Source organism: Hibiscus syriacus, unplaced genomic scaffold, assembly GCF_006381635.1.
Source record: "Hibiscus syriacus cultivar Baekdansim isolate YM2019G1 unplaced genomic scaffold, ASM638163v2 tig00110474_pilon, whole genome shotgun sequence".
Taxonomy (NCBI): domain Eukaryota; kingdom Viridiplantae; phylum Streptophyta; class Magnoliopsida; order Malvales; family Malvaceae; genus Hibiscus; species Hibiscus syriacus.
In genome coordinates this window covers 1,179,463-1,200,368 of record NW_024062753.1, presented here as the reverse complement: position 1 = coordinate 1,200,368, position 20,906 = coordinate 1,179,463, and the positions used below count along the sequence as shown (strand labels likewise).

General features: G+C 36.8%; 2 protein-coding genes and 1 pseudogene across 2 annotated transcripts; 2 read left to right on the top strand and 1 right to left on the bottom strand.

Moving 5' to 3' along the window:
- Positions 1-3,005: 3,005 nt before the first annotated feature.
- Positions 3,006-8,695, top strand: LOC120128181 (membralin-like protein At1g60995). The gene is made up of 14 exons (XM_039145930.1): positions 3,006-3,158; positions 3,716-3,778; positions 3,864-4,298; positions 4,380-4,461; positions 4,580-4,641; positions 4,776-4,870; positions 4,999-5,078; positions 5,615-5,698; positions 6,223-6,339; positions 6,660-6,745; positions 6,838-6,944; positions 7,300-7,391; positions 7,475-7,551; positions 7,917-8,695. The coding sequence occupies exons 1-14, from the start codon at positions 3,006-3,008 to the stop codon at positions 8,403-8,405; spliced, it is 2,022 nt and encodes a 673-aa protein (XP_039001861.1). The 3' UTR covers positions 8,406-8,695.
- A 73-nt stretch (positions 8,696-8,768) lies between these two features.
- LOC120128010 lies at positions 8,769-10,307 on the bottom strand. Its single transcript, XM_039145794.1, has 3 exons — positions 10,096-10,307; positions 9,348-9,979; positions 8,769-9,226 (listed from the first exon to the last, which is right to left on the bottom strand). Exons 1-3 carry the CDS (start codon positions 10,297-10,299, stop codon positions 8,782-8,784), a joined length of 1,281 nt encoding a protein of 426 aa, XP_039001725.1. The 5' UTR covers positions 10,300-10,307; the 3' UTR covers positions 8,769-8,781.
- Positions 10,308-11,027: 720 nt separating this feature from the next.
- LOC120128168 lies at positions 11,028-15,642 on the top strand (annotated as a pseudogene).
- Positions 15,643-20,906: the final 5,264 nt, after the last annotated feature.

Sequence of the window (20,906 nt, the reverse complement as noted above, 5' to 3'; positions counted from 1 at the left end):
ACAAAGTCTAGAATTAACATAATCTAGTCTGTTAGTATTCTTGTCACTGAGTTTGATTCAAACTTGCTCCTTTATAGACGTGAGAAGTTGATCTACAGTTCTGGATCCTCTGTTGAAAAGTCTTCTATTTCTTTCCTCCCAAATGAAGTATATAAAAGCAGTCCATGCGATCCTCAAAATGGTGGAAAGGAGATATTTACCCTTCCAAGTTTGAGTAGCCCATTCAATCCTTGATTCTCATGACCTATGTGTATCTCTCATGTTAGAAAGATTCATTATAGAATTCCAAAGAGAAGTAGCATAAATACAGTCAACAAACAAATGATTTCTGGATTCAGGATCCTCATTGCACAAAATACAAAGACTATCAGTAATAATTCCCATTCTAATTAGTCTATCTCGAGTAGGAAAGCGATCCAGAATAGCCATCCATGAGATTATGCTTAGCTTAGGGATGTGAAGAGGAAACCAAATCACTTTATGCCAAGAAACTTTGTCTCTATGAAGTCTAATATGATCCCAAATTTCTTTTGTTTTCGTGGTGTCAGCAGTAACATTTGGGAGGGCTTCTCTTCTAATTTTCATGAGTTTCCTTATGGTACAGCTAATGGAAGAGTTAACATTGACATCGCTTTGGTCGTTATTTTTAATAACATAGCAATGAATCCATGCGACCCATAAAGAACCCTCTACAGCCAGAGTTTTCCGAATGAGTTGGAACATGCAGGCTTTATTCCAGAAGTGAATGTTCTTCAACCCGAGACCTCCTTCAGATTTGGGACAACAAAGTTTATCCCAGCTGATCCTAGCACCTTTTGCAGCTGTATCATTACCTTTCCAAAGAAAACGAGAGCAAAGTTGTTCTATACGATTAATAACTTTCTGAGGGAGGATAAATTGCCTACTCCAGAAGTTAATAACACTGTATATGACAGTTTTAATAAGCTCAAGACGCCCAGCATAGCTTAAAAGTTTTCCCGACCAATGATGAAGCTTAAGTTTGATATTATCGAAGAGAGGAATACAGTCTTTTGCATTTAGTTTACGAGTGACAAGAGGAACTCCGAGATATCTAACATTAGCAAATATTATCCAGGAATAGATGTCCAATTAATAACAATAACATATGAAATTTGTACTTACAACCTTCATGCAAATATGAAAGACCTTTAGCTGCTCCCAATGCAATTTTAAGCCTAGTAGACCAATCCATGTTTGGTAGCCCTTTCTCTGCAATCAAACAACAATTTATTAATGTGGGTAAAATTTACTTAAAATTCAAATCTGAAACTTATTTAACAAGTATTAATTTATCAAAGTGTTGTTAAAATTCAAAATTAAACGTAAGGAATATTGGCAAAAAAGAAAGCATAGTTACGACGTCTATGAAGGTGGAATTCAATGGAATACCCAACAAGGGACACGAGGTGACGATGATGAACACGGCTAATGATGTCGACTTCAGCTCGAAACTCACGTTGGCCTTGCCCACTACCGGATTTTAGACTTTTAACGTCTACTTCTTTTCCATTGGGCAACACTCCTTTGTGGACAAAGCCGAACCCGCCTTGACCCAACAGATTGTTTTCAGAGAACCCTTGAGTTGCAATGGCTAGCTCTTCATTTGTTGAGCCCTTGTGGTGATGGGGTTTGCCCTTCATAACCTACACTTGCACCTGGGCTCACATGAATAGCCACATCATCATTTGCTTGCTGCCCTTTTCCATCCCCACCATCACCTGCACCCCATTTTTCATTAAAAAAAAGAAGAAATGATTAGAACATCATCATTTTTGTTACGACAATAACAACTAGAAATTTACCTCTTCGTTTTTTATTATTGAACCTTTTTTCCAATTTATCACGCATTGCGTTTATGAATACTAGGATGAGAGCGAGTAATAAACCAACAGCAATCGGGACACCTATTATGATCGGCAAAGTCGATGAAAATGGCACATCTGATGGTTTTGGTGTACTTTGATTAATCTGAGGGGCGGATGTATTTGAATGTGATGGTAAGGGTGAAAGTGTTGGCGTTGAAGACCTCGGTAAGTCGTTTCCGGATGTTAAATTTGTTAGTGGCAGCGGTGACAGTGGTGATGTTGATGAGGAAGACGTTGTCGGTGGTGATGATTGTGGTGTTGGTGCAGTGCTACTTGTGGTAGTGTAGTTATTTTGATTGTTATTGTCGGTGGTATTAGATGAGGTTTTTGGTGAGGGCATCGGTGATGCTTTTGTTGAGGGCGATTTTGGTGTTGACGTAGATGTGGATGTGGATGTTGTTGATGATGACGAGGGCGGTGCAGGTGTTGACGGTGAAGAAGAAGAAGAGAAGATGCCATCGGCGTTGATGATGTAGATGAAGACGAAGGCAGCGTATCCGTGGATGAAGAGGATGAAGGAGTTGAAGACGAAGGTGGTGAAGGTGGTGAAGACGATGAAGGTGGTGAAGGTGTATTCGACTCCACTGGTTTAAGGTTTCTCAATCCTTTTTTTTTTTTTGTTATAAAAGATAAACATTAGATAATAAACATCTCAATTAATCGGTGGATTCAATTTAATAATTATCATAATTTATTAAAAACTTAGTAATAAAAGATAATGTTATTCTTCTTAAAAGTTATGAATTCAAGTAATTGAGTCTGTTGTATATGTATATATTGTCAATAAATTAAAATAAATTTCAAACAAATACTACATTATAATTGTCTCATATTATTAAAATTATCGTTTTGGAAATTAGGACCAATTTAGAAATTGATCAATAGTTTGAGGAGGCCTAATGGAATTAGCCAATTAAAAGAAGAATGGCGGTCAAATCAGATTCCCCAAACGGTTTTCATTATCCGACAGCTATTGTAAAGATAAACCCACAAATTTTTCCAATAAAAGAAAGGGAAAACGAGAAAAAAAAAATTGAAAGGTCGCTTAATCTGAAAGCTGTGGAAAAGAGTGATTGCGAGGAAGGAAAATTTAGAAGAGAAAAAGTAAAAGGGAGAGGAATGGATCCAGAGCAAACATTTATGAGGGTTCAAGGGAGATTTTCTCAGATATTAACGCCAAGAGTGAGGGTAGCTTTGGAGTATATCTATCTCTTTATTGCCATTACTTCCTTCTGTGTTCTTGTTACTATGCATGCCAATTATGTCCAACAGGTATTTCAAGCTAAATTTTTCTGGGTATATCGTTTTTGGACTGTTTTAGATTCAATTGATGTTCACTGTTTATGATTCCGACTCGTTACGGTTTTTTTTAATTATTATCAAAGTTGAACTTGACCAACTTACTGACTTAATTTTATAATCAAAGTTTGAGACAACGGTTCACCTACTGCTGACCGTTTGATCAACTGATTTTAATTGTACAAATGATGATTGCAATGAATTAAAACTACCTTTGGAATAAGGTTTTTTTTTTCCAAATACTAGAAATAGTTTGGGATGGTTCCTTGTTTGTGACAATAGCGTCTGCAGGATTGCTAATAGCATTAAGGAACTAACGGTTATCTTCATAGGAATTGAACTAGGATGACGGTGGTAGGGGTTGATTACGGTTTGGTTTGATATGGTATGAATCGGTTATAGGTTTTTGCTCCACACTATAGTAGGAGGGATGGCCAACATGTGACTATTTTGTCCTTTTTCTCTAAAACATTTTTCTTGACATATAAGGAAAATTTGAACAATTTGTTTTGCTTTTCTTACATATGAAGCCTGGATGTTCGAGTGAGCTTTCTGGAATCGATTTAAATGAATTACAACTTATTCAGATTAAGGTAAGATATCAGCTTTTATTTTGCAATTTATTAATGATACATGAACTTTCAAGAAATTGGATATCAGATTCGTCCTTTGTTGTAGATAACCACTGCTGGCTTGTGGTCAAGAAATGAGTCTGAATCCTTTGTTGTAAATAAACCTGATTTGAAAACCGCAACTAAAAATGCGGAAGTTGCAAAAGTTGATGATGAAGGGTTGATGTTGCTGGATGCCAAGTTTTGGTTGAACTGGTTTGATTCTGGTGCTAGGAAGGGAAAATCAGCATTGAAGTTCTGGAATACTGATGGTGATCTTATTGAGCAGCATGCAGAAAGCACAACCAATGGTGAAATCTCTAAGCCAAATATTGACAATGTTGTTTCTAAAAGTGAGAAGGAGACACAAAATGGTTTCTCTTTATCAGCGAAACAGACATTTAAAGCAGCTGTTGTTCAGTTTGGCAAAAAGTGGTACAGACGTTTATATTTCATTTGGAGACATGCAGTTCAGACCTTCGGAAGTTTCCAGAAGTTGTTGGTGAGTGAACAAGGAAGCAAGCATTTCCTTTCTTCATGGCTTAAACTTCTCTTTGTTGAGTTCTGAACTTCTTGAGTGCAGAATATGACAGGTTTAAATCTAAATCCTGATGTCCCTAAATGGTTGCGTATACTGCACTTTAACAAGCTTAACTCAATCACAGGTAGATAACATCATAATATCCTCTTATTTTAGTTCTCTTGGTCTAATTGCGAGTATTTTAACTTCTGAGATGATCATGAATTCTTAGGTTTAATAAAATATTTGTGCTATTGGTTCAGTGCACTGGCTTGAGAAAAGAAGTAAAGCACTTGAACCAACTTATCTCTATTCTTTGGAAAAGGTATTTTCTTTCCCTGTCCGAACCTTCTCTTGTTTTGTTGAGTCTTTGATGCATTCAATGACATGTTGTGCGTGGATAACAAATATCCATCTTTTCAAGTATATGATACATATAAAAAAATGCTACTGCTGCAGGGTTACTTCTTGTTGCCTGAAGCGGCAAAGTCTCAGCATAACATACGTACTATTAATATTAGCATATCAGCTCGAAATCCCTGTTTTGGGAACAGGTAATATGTGCTGAACTTTAATATCTGCAACTCCCATTTTCATCTTTTTGTAGATTGATACATTTCTGTGGGTGCTGTTAGTAAACAGAATAAGAAAGCCATATATATTGATGCCATCTTATTTGCAGGTGGCAGCAGCTTCTCATCAATAGATTTGTTGGGTATGACACTATTATGATGAATAGTTTTTTGCATCAGCCTGGTCAAGGTAATATTTTGTATACGAATGCAGCATAACACTTTTCTTCGATAGCTTTTTGAGTTCTACATTATGTAACAACACATCTATCACGCAATATTTCATACAGTTCGTTAGATGTTTCTGTATTTCATTTTAAGGTTCTTTTATCTTTTCATGGTTAGCTTTCATTTTATTAGTCACGTAACATCTTTGATTGGTAATTTTCTTTATATTCAATAATCTTTAACAATCATGCCTGTAAGGTTATGTACTTAACTCTAGTGCTGATAGTGGTCAGTATGAGATTATAAGCTGACTCGCTGCACATCCTTCCAATCCTAATGGTGGCTTTTATTGTACTTACTGCTTTTCAGTCGGACCTTGTTGCTGATTTTTGGTACCTTGTATATAGCATATGACATGCTAAATTTAGATTAGATTAGCTTTATGCCAATGGGCTTTATGCATTAAGTGGGTTGTTGCATGTTTGTTTTTTGATTGGTGATGTTGAGGCTATTTTGCCCATCTTTGTTCTTTACACAAGTTTGGAAATTGTTTTGCAGGTTATCTTTATAATTTTCAGACCAAGGAGTTCTATAATCTTAGTTATGCACAAGAATTGCCAGATGGTTCTACAAGACTTGGAGGTTTGTAGTTTAATTTCTTCACACATCAAGACATTTGATTACACTAGCCATCTAATTCTTCAATACCTTATGTTATTCTTACTTGGGTGTGAATGCTTGACATGTGTATGAGTCCTACACGGATATGTTTAAGTTTTTCTAAGTTTCTTGTATGTTTGGAGGTTCTTTGGGGGGTCATATTTCCATAGTCATGTCGGATACGAGTTTCTGACATGTGTGCTTTAAGAAAAGAAAAAAACAAAGATTAGAAGCAACATAGACAACATCACTTGTGCATGTAACATTTTGCTATTAGGTTGCCCTTACATTTAAATGCCCTTGGAATATACCCGACTTTTTCAGAAACAATTTAACTAAAATCTAGCAAACCATGTCCAAGGATGTGGTTTTAAGTCGTGGCCCTTTTGCACTAGAAGTCTAGAACATGATAATAGATAATTGCCATGCTTCATTTCTATAATCTTATTTTGTCGCAAGTGGATGAAATTTTCTTTGGAGTTGCTTTTTATCTGGTTTCAATGCAGACTATCTCGTCACCAAGTGTGGTGTGCTCATGATGTCTTTGTTCGTATTTTTCACAACCACCATGTCTGTATCATTTACACTGAGGGAAACTCAGACTCGCATGCTTAAGTTCACAGGTTCGTTAACTTCTATTTTCTTGGCAGGGCATATGACATTGTGCAAGCAATGCAAGTTTGTGCAGCCATAGGATTGCATTCTTTCCAATTTGTTGAAGAGGTTCATGATTAAGAAATGGATACCAATTTTTCACTTTTGTTTAGACTCTCTTTGTTATGAGTTTTTGTCTATAATTGACTGGAGTCATTCAATCTGATTATATTGGTGGATGAATCTGTGGCTAGAGTGAGGTGGCAGCGGTTTTGACATTGTTAAAATGCATCGTTTTTCCTTCAGTCTTCAAACATGAATTGGATCTCTTTTTCTCAAATCATTGCAGTGCAGCTTCAACACCATGCTCGACATAGGCTTCCGACATTTCAGTTGATATTTGTTCACGTAATTGAATCGCTTGTATTTGTACCGGTAGGCATAAATCTTATATCAACTTATCACACAACAAATACTCTCCAAAGCATTTGCCATGAGCGATAAAGGATGTTATTGTTGTCTTGCAGATTATGATTGGCATCCTATTTTTTCTGTTTGAGTTCTACGATGATCAACTATTGGCTTTCATGGTTCTAGTTCTTGTCTGGCTATGTGAGCTATTTATACTGATCAGGTCCCTCTCTCACTCTCTCAACCTATGTTATTTGGATTCGGGTGTAAATGTCGGATGTGTCTGTTCAACATGCCTATATTTGATTGTTTTCTTTTTCCATGTATTTAGAGGGTCATTCAAGAGTCAAATCCTACCCCATGCTGAAATTGTGTTGGACACGAGTAATTTAAGAAAAATTAAGGGGGGAAGCTACACAGCTCTTGACTATAGCTTATAATCGTATCACTTAAATTATATCATCAATATGGCATCTTTTGTTTTTCAGTTGGGTGTGGATTAATATGCACAATGTATGAATATGCATCCAACGAGTTTACTTCTCGTTCTCACCTATTTAAATTATTTCTGTTTGCAGTGTTCGGACACCAATATCAATGAAGTTCTTTCCTCGCTTCTTTTCGCTCTATTTTCTGGTTTTTCACATTTATTTCTTCTCCTATGTATATGGTATGATCCAATACTTTCGTCATATGATTTGTTTTACTGGAAATTGTTTATATTATCTGAAATCTATATTTTAATTTCTCCAGGTTTTTCATATTTGGCTCTATCTACTGCCACAGCATTCATGCAGCACCTTATTCTGTACTTCTGGAATCGTTTCGAGGTAATAGTCATGGAACAAGCTTGCAATCTTCTTTTCTATGTTATGATTTGCATATAAAATTTTCTATCTACTCTTTTTATGTGCATATATAATTTAAAATTTTACTTAATTGTAATAACATGCATAATTTATAACATAAGAAGAAAAGATGATAATAAATAAACCAAGGGCCTCAAACCAGGTTAGTCGTTGGATATGAATATCTCAAACCGATATGTTTCAGAAATGGTTATGTTAAAATTTTTTAAGATTTTTATGCGTTTGGAGGTACTTGGTTATGTCCGGAGTAATGTAGTTCTCATTTATATTTTATTAAAATAAAAATTATACTTCCAGATGTTATTATAGGCATGTTACTCTTTTAGGTACCAGCAGTTCAAAGGTTTATGCAAAACAGGCGGTCTCAGCTTCAGCAGCATCCAGACTTCCATATCACCTCCTCTACCATACTTGCATCTACTCTACACATTAGAAGGTTGAACGCTCTAAATCCAGGCCTAGCTAATACGGATCCTTCCTCTGGGCTAGGGTCAAGAACTGGATCCAATCGAGCAGTGCCGGCAAATGGAGCTGGAGAAGCTGCTGGCCCTCAAGGACACTCAGGAAATGACAACGTGAACCAGACTGACAGCCCTGTGCATATTCCCAGTCGACCTGTGCTGCCGAGAGCCGAAGCTGGTTCTAATCCTGGGACTATAAGTTCATTCAACTCACTGTTGTTATGGATCTTGGGAGGTGCTTCATCTGAGGGTCGCAATTCATTTTTTTCCATGTTCCGGGATGTGAGAGAACAAGAGCCGGTTTACACAGACTCGCCTAGGCATGAAGATCGTGCAACGCAAAACATCCAATAGCCTCATGCATGCTGGGTGGCACTCTTAAAAACAATGGAGATGATACACGGTGTTAGTATTAGATGTTTGTATAGCTAATGTTCGAGTCATCTATACCAGAGATGAACATAACATGCATTCATACGTATATGGTACAAAATCAAATATTCTGAAATCTGTATAGTTAAAAACACTAAAAATTCACCTAGGAAAACTTAAAAAGAAGAGAATCTTGACATTGATGTCAAAATAAGCCAACCCTGCTGTTTTTTTAATGCAATTTTTCTCTTTAAAGTAGTACAATAAGTTTCAATTACAAACAAAGCAGCATATTTTAAGACAACTAAAGTACATTGCATGCTGCAAAAACATTACAATACCCATCATCTAGTGATACCTAACAAGAACAACCTTCCAATATACTGCACGCTTCCGACCGCTGTTTGTCGGTGAGACTCAGTGGGAACTTGACTAGAAATGTGATTCGGAGATCACCTCGATTGCCTTCTTTGGCCTTAGGCATCCCTTGGCCTTGAATCACCTTTAAATACCCTGGATATACGATGTCACTAACATATATACTCATTGTTTCCCCTCCAAGCAAAGGGACTGCAAGGTGACAACCTGTTAAGGCCTTCACCAATGGGATCTCAACTACTATCTCCAAGTCATCTCCCGTTCTTTTGAACAAGTGATGCCGCTGTTCTTGTATCGTGAATTTGATATCTGCTGGAAGATATCCAGGTTTTTCGTCGCCTTTGCCTTCGAAGATAACCTTTGTTCCTTTTGTCCATCCTGGCTTTATTTTTATTGTTTGCGTGTCCTCTTGTCTCACGATTATTCTGTCATCGTTTTACATGGAAAGTTAAATAAAGGTATTCATAGATGGAGCTAACTGGGATTTTGATAGGGTTTGGTTATGAATATTTGCATATAACAAGGAAAGGAAGTGGAGTTTCGTACCCTTCCTCGGAGATGACATCTTTGACTATGTTGATCCTCTTTACCGCTCCAAAGCAAAGCTCTTCCAAGGTGCATTCGAGTGTTTTCTCGACCGGCTGAGGTTTTCTCCGAGTCATGGATTGAGAGAATACAAGAGGAGTGGGACGACTCCGACTTGTACTTCTAGAACGGTTTTCTGTTTCTGATGTACCTTTTCGACTCGCACTTCTGGAACGGTGTTTTGTTTCTGATGTACCTTTCCGACTCGTACTTGTCGAGCGGTTTTCTGTTTCTGATGTGCCTTTCTGACTCGTACTTCTCAAAAGAGTGGAAGCTCGACTGACGCTAGCACTTGTCTTTCGTTGTTGTTTTTCTTGTTGTAGTTGTGACATTTCGTCTTCGCTTCGGCTATTTCGACTTAAGGTTCTCAAAAGCGAGGGTTTGGAGGGACTGCTTGATGATCGGCTCGAATTCTTTGACAAGTAGGTCGGTTCAGGCGTAGGTGTGTGACTCCTTCTACTCGAACCCTTCGCTTGAAGTGAAAATTGGCGAGAAAATACGGTTTCATCCGCGCTTAGGCTCTCTTTCTTTTCTCTTTTTGAAGGTTTCTCCCCTTTTTTCGATTTCTCTTCTTTCACCTTTTTAGTGGATGTCTGAAATTCGAAGAAAAAGAAAATCGAACATCAACATACATACAGACATATGTATAGAGATAAACCTTCAAAGGAAAATGAAGACATACATACATTATGGTTTGCATGGAAATTACCTGATCTGAATCATCATCCTTAAACTTGCGATCGTCTTGGTTGTTCTTTGGAGAATGTTTATGATCAGAGTACCATTTATTGACAAGAGATTTGTATGCTTTGCATGACTTGCCAATAATGCCATAAAGATCCGTCGCCGGACGAGGACGCTCGTGATCCTGATCACGATCACGATGACGATGAGAATCATCTCTATCTCCCATGAGACAGATTATAGGGTACTGAGAATTAATACGAATGTGTTACGAAAACAGCAATAAGCCAGAGATTCAATTTGTGGTTTAGGGTTGCAAAAGGAACGAGCAAAGAGAGAATGTTTTGTGAAAGGCCAAGGACTCGCAACCTTTTCTTTCCTTAATACAAACGAATTCTTAACCGTGCTTTGTTACAACTATATTTTGTTAAACACAATTTTAATCTACCTTCCATTCGTTTTTTTACAACTTTTAAACGGTTTTTTTTTAATTAGGATATAAACTTTTTATAAGGTTTGTTTACATTCATATATTTAAAATTGAGATTAACCATTATAAATAACAAACAAATGAATTAATAATAAAAATGCTAAATATAAAAATAATTGTTTGAAATATACCGTTTTTCTATTTAAGTGTTTAGATTAATTTTTAATTAGTTTAAGTGTTTAACGTTACAAATGTTATCATTTTAAATATCACGATCGTAAAGAAATTAAAAATTTTTTAGGTGATTAATTTGAAAAATCCCTTAACATAATTTAATTTTTTTAATAAATACAAATGAAACGTAAATAATTTGAAATAAAAGTAAACGATCAAGGTCCATTACTCCATTGGTTCAAGATCGGACCCTATTGACCTTAAATATCCTAAAATTTTAATGAGAAAAATTAGAGAGCTGATTCATGTAAGCAAAAAACAAATAAGACTCTCTCCCAAATCTGCAAGAAGATCAAAACAAGAAAATAAATAAATAAAAGGGAGAGAACTCAGCAGCATAGCATTCCGTATCGGCCTCGGGAATCTTTCAGATCCGAGCAGCCGTCCGATGATCGCAATGTCGTCCTCCGTCCGATCCTTCACTTTTCTCGCCGCCGTTTACCTCTTCCTCTCGCTTGCTTTCGCTTCCGAGTCAGATCACAAGGTGAATCTTTAGATCTCGTGTTATTCTTTCTCTGTTTCGAAATTAGATCTTTATACATTTTTCCTTGTATTCAAATCTCATTTCTTCTGAATGAAAACTCATATAATCATTTTTTATAATGTGATTGATATTCAGATTTCATTGATGCAGTATATTTTTTTTCTTGCAGTATCAACAAAATGATCCAATTACTCTATGGGTAAATAAAGTTGGTCCGTACAACAATCCTCAAGAAACGTATAACTATTACAGCCTTCCATTTTGTCAACCGGGTTCGAATCCTGCCCACAAATGGGGTGGTCTTGGTGAGGTCCTTGGAGGAAATGAACTGATCGATAGCCAAATTGATATTAAGTTCCAAAGTACGTTTTCTTTGTTTCTTTCTCTTGTTTGAGTCTTCATTTTGATTGCTGTAATTTTTTTAAAAGCAAATTTCCAAAAAAAAAATTCTTCTGCTCCTTTTTTCATCAACAGAGGATGTGGACAAAGGTGTCATTTGTCAACTGGAACTTGATGAAGCAAAGGTCAAGCAGTTCAAAGATGCGATTGAGAACAGCTATTGGTTTGAATTCTTCGTAGGTATGTTTTTCTTCTCATTATTTTACATGCACGAATAGGTCTAAAATGGTATTGATACTTGATAGATCAGTTAAGTACTTAAAATCTCTGGATCTGAAAGCATCAGAAGCGTGGATCTCATGGTAGAATAGTAGGTGGCCAACAAGAAATGTGATGCCATGTATGCCTTTGGGCAGAGCACACTCCGTATTGAATAAAATGTTATATGCATTTTTCGGGATTACAAGGAAATTTGTGGAAGCATTAGATGCTAGGTGGATAAGTTACTGCTGCATTACATTTGTTGGCTCATCAAACAATACTGCTATTCTTCATCAAATTCTCTAGTAATGATCCTCTATTTGCCTAGTTCTTTTTTCCCCTCTTCTAAATCAAAGAAGAGAAAAGTTTCTGATCTGCACTATTAAATTTTAAGGAGCATACCAAGCCTACATTCTTGATTGGACATGTTACTATGGATGGTTGCATCATACTAGCTAGAAATAAGGGTGGAATCATGTACGTAGATGCAGAGAGTGTGGATGTGTGGGTGCTTCTCTTGGTATTGTGTGTCTAAACACAAGCTTTAAGGATTATTTTGTGTAATATGGATTTCTTTGTTGAGCACTTACTCTTTATCATCCTTGCCTTCTTGTTGATGCAATGTCTTGTTCTCTTCGCGATGCTGAAAGTTCAGATGATCTGCCTTTATGGGGTATGTGATTTATCTACTTCCTCTTAATTTTTTCTGGTCTACAAATCCTTATCTACTTTGTTACCGAAGAGCATATCTTTGAACTTTTTAGGCTTTGTTGGGGAGCTGCATCCTGATAGGAACAGTGAAAATGGCAAGCATATCCTTTACACGCATAAGAATATTGTTATTAAATACAATAAGGATCAGGTTTGTGGTTTATGACATATATATGATTTCTGTTCCATGTTTTGGAATCTTCTGTTATCATAAACTGGTTTCTTTTGCAGATTATTCATGTCAATCTCACTCAGGAGGGTCCAAAACCACTGGAGGCAGGGAGAAATTTGGACATGACATATTCTATCAAATGGCTTCCTACTAATGTCACTTTTGCTCGTCGCTTTGATGTTTACTTAGACTATCCTTTCTTTGAACACCAAGTGAGTAGCTTTATCAGTGTCACTTTTGCGTGAGGTTGCTCTGTTTTCTTGTAATTTCCCAAGAGCTTTTCATGTTGCAATATGCAGATCCATTGGTTCTCTGTTTTCAATTCATTCATGATGGTTATCTTTCTCACTGGTTTGGTGTCAATGATCTTGATGCGAACTCTGAGAAATGACTATGCAAAATATGCTCGGGAAGATGATGATCTGGAAACTTTGGTGATATTACCTCCTTACTTTTTTTGCTTTTTTCCTTACGGAAATTTCTGTTTTCTGAAAATTGATGTTCTCCTTGCCTTTCCCCTATGCTCTCAGGAAAGGGACGTGAGTGAAGAGTGTGGTTGGAAACTTGTCCATGGTGATGTTTTTAGGCCTCCTAGCAATTTGGCTTTGCTTTCTGCTGTCGTTGGCACAGGCGCTCAGTTAGCATTGCTTGTTCTCCTTGTCATCTTGTTGGCAATTGTGGGAACTTTGTATGTCGGGTAGGTTAAGAAAATAGTATGAATTTCAAAATCCATGGGAGCTGTCGACATTTATATATTGCTGCTCATCATGGCCACTTTCATGTGCATATAATGTTGAACATAAATGCATAGTGCTACTCCATGAAGCCCTGTTTTATGAGCTTTTTGTTTTTTCTGGCATTATTTATTTTTTACCATGTTTTTTTCTGTTTTCTTTCCCCTCGTTTTTTCCCATAATGGTGACCACATGATTAGTTGGTTTTGGTGTTTCATCTTTCAGCTTCTTAATGCTAATAATCTCATATCCTGATTATTTTGTTTAGGAGAGGAGCCATTGTCACTACTTTTATACTGTGTTACGCGTTTACATCATTCATTTCCGGTTATGTGAGTGGTGGAATGTACTCACGATATGGGGGTATGTTCCTTTTCCCTTCTCATCTGACCTGCATTTAACCCTTTCCTTGTGGATCTTCTAAGAATTTGGCCTCTGTTCTGTTTTCCAGGTAAAAGTGGATAAAATCAATGATCCTTACAGCATCTCTATTTCCATTCTTGTGCTTTGGGATCGGGTTCATCCTGAACACAATTGCTATATTTTATGGATCTCTAGCTGCTATTCCTTTTGGTACAATGGTGGTTGTTTTCGTAATTTGGGCTTTCATATCATTCCCCCTGGCACTTCTCGGTACAGTTGTCGGAAGAAACTGGAGTGGTGCTCCAAACAATCCATGCCGTGTGAAGACCATTCCTCGCCCAATCCCGGAGAAGAAATGGTATCTTACACCCTCTGTGGTCTCTCTGATGGGAGGACTTCTGCCGTTTGGGAGCATATTCATTGAAATGTATTTTGTCTTCACATCATTCTGGAATTACAAGGTGAAATTCTTCTCCGAGGTTTTAATTGCTTGACAATGAGCATCTTTGGAGATTGAATCACATTTGCAATTTTTTCAGTAGTCTTAAATTATTTGGATGCATGTTTGATTACATACATAAAAATACACCTAATGGTTATGTACTATTTAAAAAGAAAAATATAGACAAACATAACCTTTCACACTTTCTTACGTTGTAAAATTGGTATTCTGTAGTATTTAATGTATTGCCACTGCAATGGAAAGGAAATAAAATCCGTAGGTCGGTAGATATTGGATTATAGTTACTCCAGCTTAGGCAACCATACTTCTGATGATATGATGAAAAAGTTTAGGGTTTTGTTTGTGTCTGTATTCAAGTAATTTCATGAAGTATACTTGTGTTTTGCAGGTTTATTATGTCTATGGTTTTATGCTGCTGGTCTTCCTGATTCTCATCATTGTAACCATTTGTGTGACAATTGTGGGGGCATATTTCTTGCTAAATGCTGAGAACTATCATTGGCAGTGGACATCATTCTTCTCTGCTGCCTCAACCGCTGTTTATGTGTATTTGTACTCGGTATACTACTACTATGTGAAAACCAAGATGTCAGGCTTCTTCCAGACCAGCTTCTACTTTGGATACACTTTGATGTTTTGTCTTGGTTTGGGAATTCTCTGCGGTAAGTTCTGAAATATATATAAAGAATCTAATCTAATCTTAATTGTAATAAATAAGATTACCGAAAACTTTTCCATGTGCTTTATTCCTAATAAGCATGTCCTCTCTTGCCTTTCCCAACAAGATCCCGAGTTGGGATTTTACTTGGCTGAGATTTTGGACACTTTTGCAGGAGTTTGAGATATCGAAACATCTCTAGACTACAAAATTTTGCCCAGCACTAGCCATTTTATCGTTTCTTTCATAGATCGGGCTGTGCGGATGGTGGTGGTTTATAAATAATGCATGGTTGCTTGTTTAACTTTCTCTCTGCTTGTCACCTATTGGTTTATGCAAAACATAGAACGGAGTTGTTAATGTCATCTCTTCATGTGGTTTTTGATTTCTTCCTTCTCGATACGCAGGAGCTGTTGGTTTTCTTGGTTCGAATTTGTTCGTAAGGAGGATCTACAGAAACATCAAATGTGATTAGAACTTTTGCTGTTGGAAAGTAGAACCGTTGATGCTTCCAGGAGCCCTTTTTCCCCTTTAGTTGTCGAGGCAATAACATCAAGAGGAAGCTTCAGTTATAGGGACCCAGCATTCCTACACGAAATCACAGGGCTTGCCGTCATCGGTTCTGCGGAATGGTAAGCCCCACGATTTTTGCTCCGCATTCCTTTTTATTTTCATCCTGGTTTGTACTCGGAAGCCCTGATTTAGAATTCAGATCATTGTTTTATAATTCAAAAAGATAGCTAAAAATATTAAAACTCGTCTCATTTTGTTACATGCTATTGTCTTTATCCCTTTGCAATAGATGCTCTCTGTGTAACAACAGATTATGGCTGATTTCCCTTTGGATTTGTTTTAATATTTGCACTATATTTTATGGGATAAGGGATTTTTTAAATTAATTATATTCATTATAATTTTACTAATATTTTATTTTCGTAATCCAACGATAAAAATTACCTGAAACAGTTTAAAATCCAACGATATTACCCAGATCATACGATAAAAGCTTTTCCATCACCGGTTTATAACTTCGATTAAAATCTAATTTAATAAACTCGTGTATTTATATCGATTTTGTCTTTTTAAATTTATATTTTAATATATTAGTAATTTGTATCGTATGATACAAGGTATTCATATTAAAATCCAAAAGGGAAAAAGTTCGGATTTAAATATAAATAGGCATGTAAACTGTAAAATTAAAACTTAATTTAGTCGTTTTCATATCTTAAAAAATTTAATATTTTTTGTTGATGATTTAAATATGAGAAAATAATCTCAGCGACAAAAATGCCTTATAATATACGATTTTAACCAATTTTTTTGGATTTGTCAAAATGACCAACTAAATCGCAATGCGATCGATAATTCGCAACGCGATCTTCGGTATCGTAAATCAGTTTCCAGATTCGCAACGCGATTCTGACTATCGCATTGCGATTTTCCAAATTCGCGTAGCGATTTTCCGACTATCGCAATGCGAATATGTAAATCGCAATGCGATTATGACTATCACAACGCGATTCTGACTGTCGCAACGAGATTCGGACTGTCGCAACGCGATGCTGACTATCGCAATGCGATTTTCAAAGCGTCATTATTATCGCAACGCATATTTTTTTTCAAATTCCAAACACGAATATTAATATATCGGAACACTGAACCGTCCACAGTATATCCCGTAATCGCAACTCATAACCTAAAACCCTAAATCACAACTCAGTCCCATCTCCATCTCTCACTCTCTAAGGCGACATCCGTCCCTATCTCCGACGAAATTAATCTCCATCTCCGGCGAAATACGTCTATCTCCATCTCTCAGAGCCACCCTCACAATCATTCACGGTCAGAAATGGAAAATCAACCAAATCAACCACCGAGGGTTAGTTTTTTTAATTTTTTTATTTTGAAATTTTTGCATTATTATTAGTTTTTTCATATTGAAATTGATGATAAGTTTACTGGTAATTTCAATAATAGATTAACCATTTCATTTAGATTGCTTATTAAATTCATTCGATTGCTGCCAATACTGCTAAACTGTTTAGTCTTTAAACCCTGTGAATTTAGTATTTGTCTTTATTTTGTCTTTTAGTTGAAGTAATGCAATCCATTCAACTTTCAATTTTAGTATTTGAAACCGAGAATCGCAACGCGAAACGAAAATCGCAACGACAGAATCGCAATGCGATTTTCATTTCGCGTAGCGATAGTCAAATTCGCGTTGCGATAGTCATTTTCGTGTTGCGATTTTCATTTTCGTGTTGCGATTTTAAGTTTCAGAAACTATTCTTCTTCTGCAAATTGAAACTTGAATGAATTGCATTACTTCAACAAAAATACAAAGACAAATACTAAATTCACAGTGTTGCAAATTTAAGTTTGAAGAATAAACTACTACTCTTTATGTTTATTGTTCTTGGTATATCTTCACAGTGTAGTTTTTGGTATATCTAACTTGGTATGTTTATTGTTTTTGTAGAACTTTTATTCGGCTCAATTGACCTTAAGAAATAAATTAAGCCTGGCTAAAACAATTGCGTCGAAGCTTTCACCTGCACAAAGAAAAATATTTGAGGATACTTGCTTCGGGCCATGACTGAAAGTACAACATCCGATGGAGATGCTATGTTGACCCATCTGTTTCTTCAAACCATGACTAGCGATCTACCAGAGACTATACAACGTCGTGATGAAGAGATATAGTTTGATTTTCCACCGGCGTATACATGTTTTGGGCGGGAGGAGTTTTGCTTAATCACCGGTCTATGCTTCGGACACGATGATGTAGGTCGGTACACTAGACATATTACCCGCCTATCATGGTTATCCCGGGTTTTTCCTGAGCTGTCAATGGAGAAGCCGAATTTACACGTGGAAGACTTGACGAGATTATTGAATAAGAAATATGGTTTTACTCGGATGGATGACGTCGATGTTGTCCGAGTATGCCTTTGATGATCGAAAAAGTTTGTGTGGCGATGGTTCCAAATACACTTTGTCAGGCTTTATTTGGCCTTTAAGGTAAGAATTTTTATATAATGTTTCCAAAATTATAATTAATTATTATTTAACAATTACTAATGTTTGTTATTATATTATTTGTATATTTGGATATTTGAGGCCTTTCCCGCCATGCAGACATATGCATTAAAAACTTCTAATGATATTCCTAGGGCTATTTCCTGGAAGAGGAAATACTTGCAGCAATGGGAAGATTTACTACCGTATACGACAATAAATAATGTAAGTTAACTCAAGTACTACCATATGTTTATAAACAAGTTATTACTAGTACACGTTTAACTTTGTTTGAGCTTTTATATTGTTAGGAGGCCAACACTCCATTACAGAGGCTGACACCCACAGAAGCTGAGCTTGCCACTGATTGGTGGCAAGCTAGTAAGCATTTTTTTGATGGCATGGATGATGAGCAGCCTCCACTTCGAGAGTCATCACCTCACCCAAAGCCATCACCCGATCGACCCGACTATACACCTCCACAACGAGAGTCATCACCTATTCTGTCACATCATCGAGCCTCTTCTCCACCATCACCTCATGATAGGCGACCGACAAAGATGCCACGACATTTATCTCCCTGTTCTCCACCTCCATGGGATGAGTTAGGGGAGTTATGTGATGAGGTCAATGCCTTGCGTGAGGAGGTCGGTACTTTACGCGATGACAATGGTGCATGGCGTGTTGAGGTGTCTACTTTACGTGGTGAGGTAGCCGCTCTACGTGAGATGGTAGCATCATTGCAGAATGAGGTTCATACTCTACGCAACGAGGTAAGTTTAATATTTTTCATATTTAACTTGATGATAAATTTACTCGTAATTTCACTTAGATTAACCATTTCACTTAGATTGCTTAGTAAATTCATTCGGTTGCTGCCAATACTGCTAAACTGTTTATTCTTTAACCCTGTGAAGTTAGTATTTTTTTTGTTGTCTTTTGGTTGAAGTAATGCAATCCATTCAAGTTTCAATTTGCAGAAGAAGAATAGTTTACTTTCGCAACGCGAAAATAACTATCGCAACGCGAATTTGACTATCGCAACGAAAGAATCGCAATGCGAAATGAAAATCGCATTGCGATTCTCTCGTTGCGATAGTCATTCGTGTTGCGATTTTAAGTTTCAGATTCTATTCTTCTTCTGCAAATTGAAACTTGAATGAATTGCATTACTTCAACCAAAAGACAAAGACAAATACTAATTTCATAGTGTTGAAAATTTAAGTTTCAAGAATAAACTACTACTTTTTATGTTGTCATTGAACCTGCACTAAACCTATATGTTGTCCTTTTAAATGTTTGTATAAGTGATTACTTCTAGAATGTTATCTGATGCATTTTGTGAACAATGATAGAATAATGACTTGGGTGAATACCGTGCAAGTTTGAAATATATTTGTCTTTGTTTTCACTATTTAATATCATGTCTGTTTATTTATTGATTTATGTATTAATTTATTTTTAGCGGCCCGCTAAGGTGGATGCTCTACGTCGGGTTTTTCTTGCAAGACGGAGTTCACGTATTAGACGGCGTGCATATGCCATTACGTCTCCGTTCACCCCAATAGTGCGAAGAATCCGTAAGAAAAAGCCCGACTCACCTGTCATCGTTCAAGAGGCCTCCCCTATCGTTCAAGAGGCCCCTATCATCCCTCAAGAGTCCTCTCCCACCGTTCAAGAGGTCACTGTCATCGTTGAATAGGTCCCTCCCAACATTCTAGAGCCTGATTCACACGGCGTAATATATCGAATTATTGAGAAACCCCCTCACGTGCCAGACATGATGGATGACTGTTGGCTTTCGTATAAGTTACCGGCCAGTACCATTTCGGCAGATGAAGTGGAGAGGAAACAACTACCGGAAACAATTCTGGATAATACCCTTTGGGCTAAGACCGCGGTTGATTTTTATCTACATGAGCGGAGCCAAGGGTTTTACGCTGAGATATACAAACTCAACGATGATATGCATTTGTTGATTGAACGGTCTTGGTTGGGTGTGTTATTAGGGGTTGAAGACAGTGGCTATTTCGATGGGGGGTAAGTCTTGTATTTCTTCTTGTATTTCATTTTGATTACTTTTTTTAAAATTTATGTAATTCACTAATATATGTCTTTTTTTGTAAAACAACATATTGATGCATGGGTGTCACATCTTCTAATAGTAAGGAAATTGAAGAAAAATAAAAAAATACGCGATATACAATTATGCCGACGTCTTTTCACGTAGTTCACTTGAAGAATCAACGACAGGAATCATATGTGTTGGCTAATGGACAAGCTAAATTTTATCATGCATGGTGGGAAGTCGATAAGGTTAGTATTTATTTGTTTAAATATTTTAAAGGTGTTCATAAATAAGTGCGTAATTTGAATTATTACATTTCTATGCAGGTGTTTATCCCTGTTTTGGAACGTACTCATTGGCTTCTCGCGAGCTTCAGCTCTCATCCCTAAAGACAATAGTATATGACAGCATGATAAATTACATATCATTGTCTGATTTGAGAGATATTATTAAGGGATGGAGCTCTCATTTGGCTAAATTCTTGGATGCAATTAATTATTGGAATTATTCTGGAAACAAGAAGTCAAAGAAGTTCAATGTTACAGTTATAAGAGACGAGACCGCGCCATAACAAACGAAGGAAGCCAGAGGGGATTGTGGTCCTCTCGTATGCATGTGCTTGGAGCGTTTGACGACAAGAAGTACACAGTTTCTACCTCCCACCGATAGAGATAGAGGTGCAGTAGGCTTGTGGTTTCGGCATTTTATAGCTAGAGCGATATATGCGAGACGCTGCCTACCTGCATCCGCGTTATGAAAGTGTCCATAAACAATTTGTAAGTCAAATGCAAGTGTTGTTAAGTACCTAGAATTCAATAATAATTTGTTGTTTGTTGGTTTTAGAATTGTAGAAAGTGTTGTTTGAGCAAATGTTTGGTTTCTGCAGGTTAATCCTGAA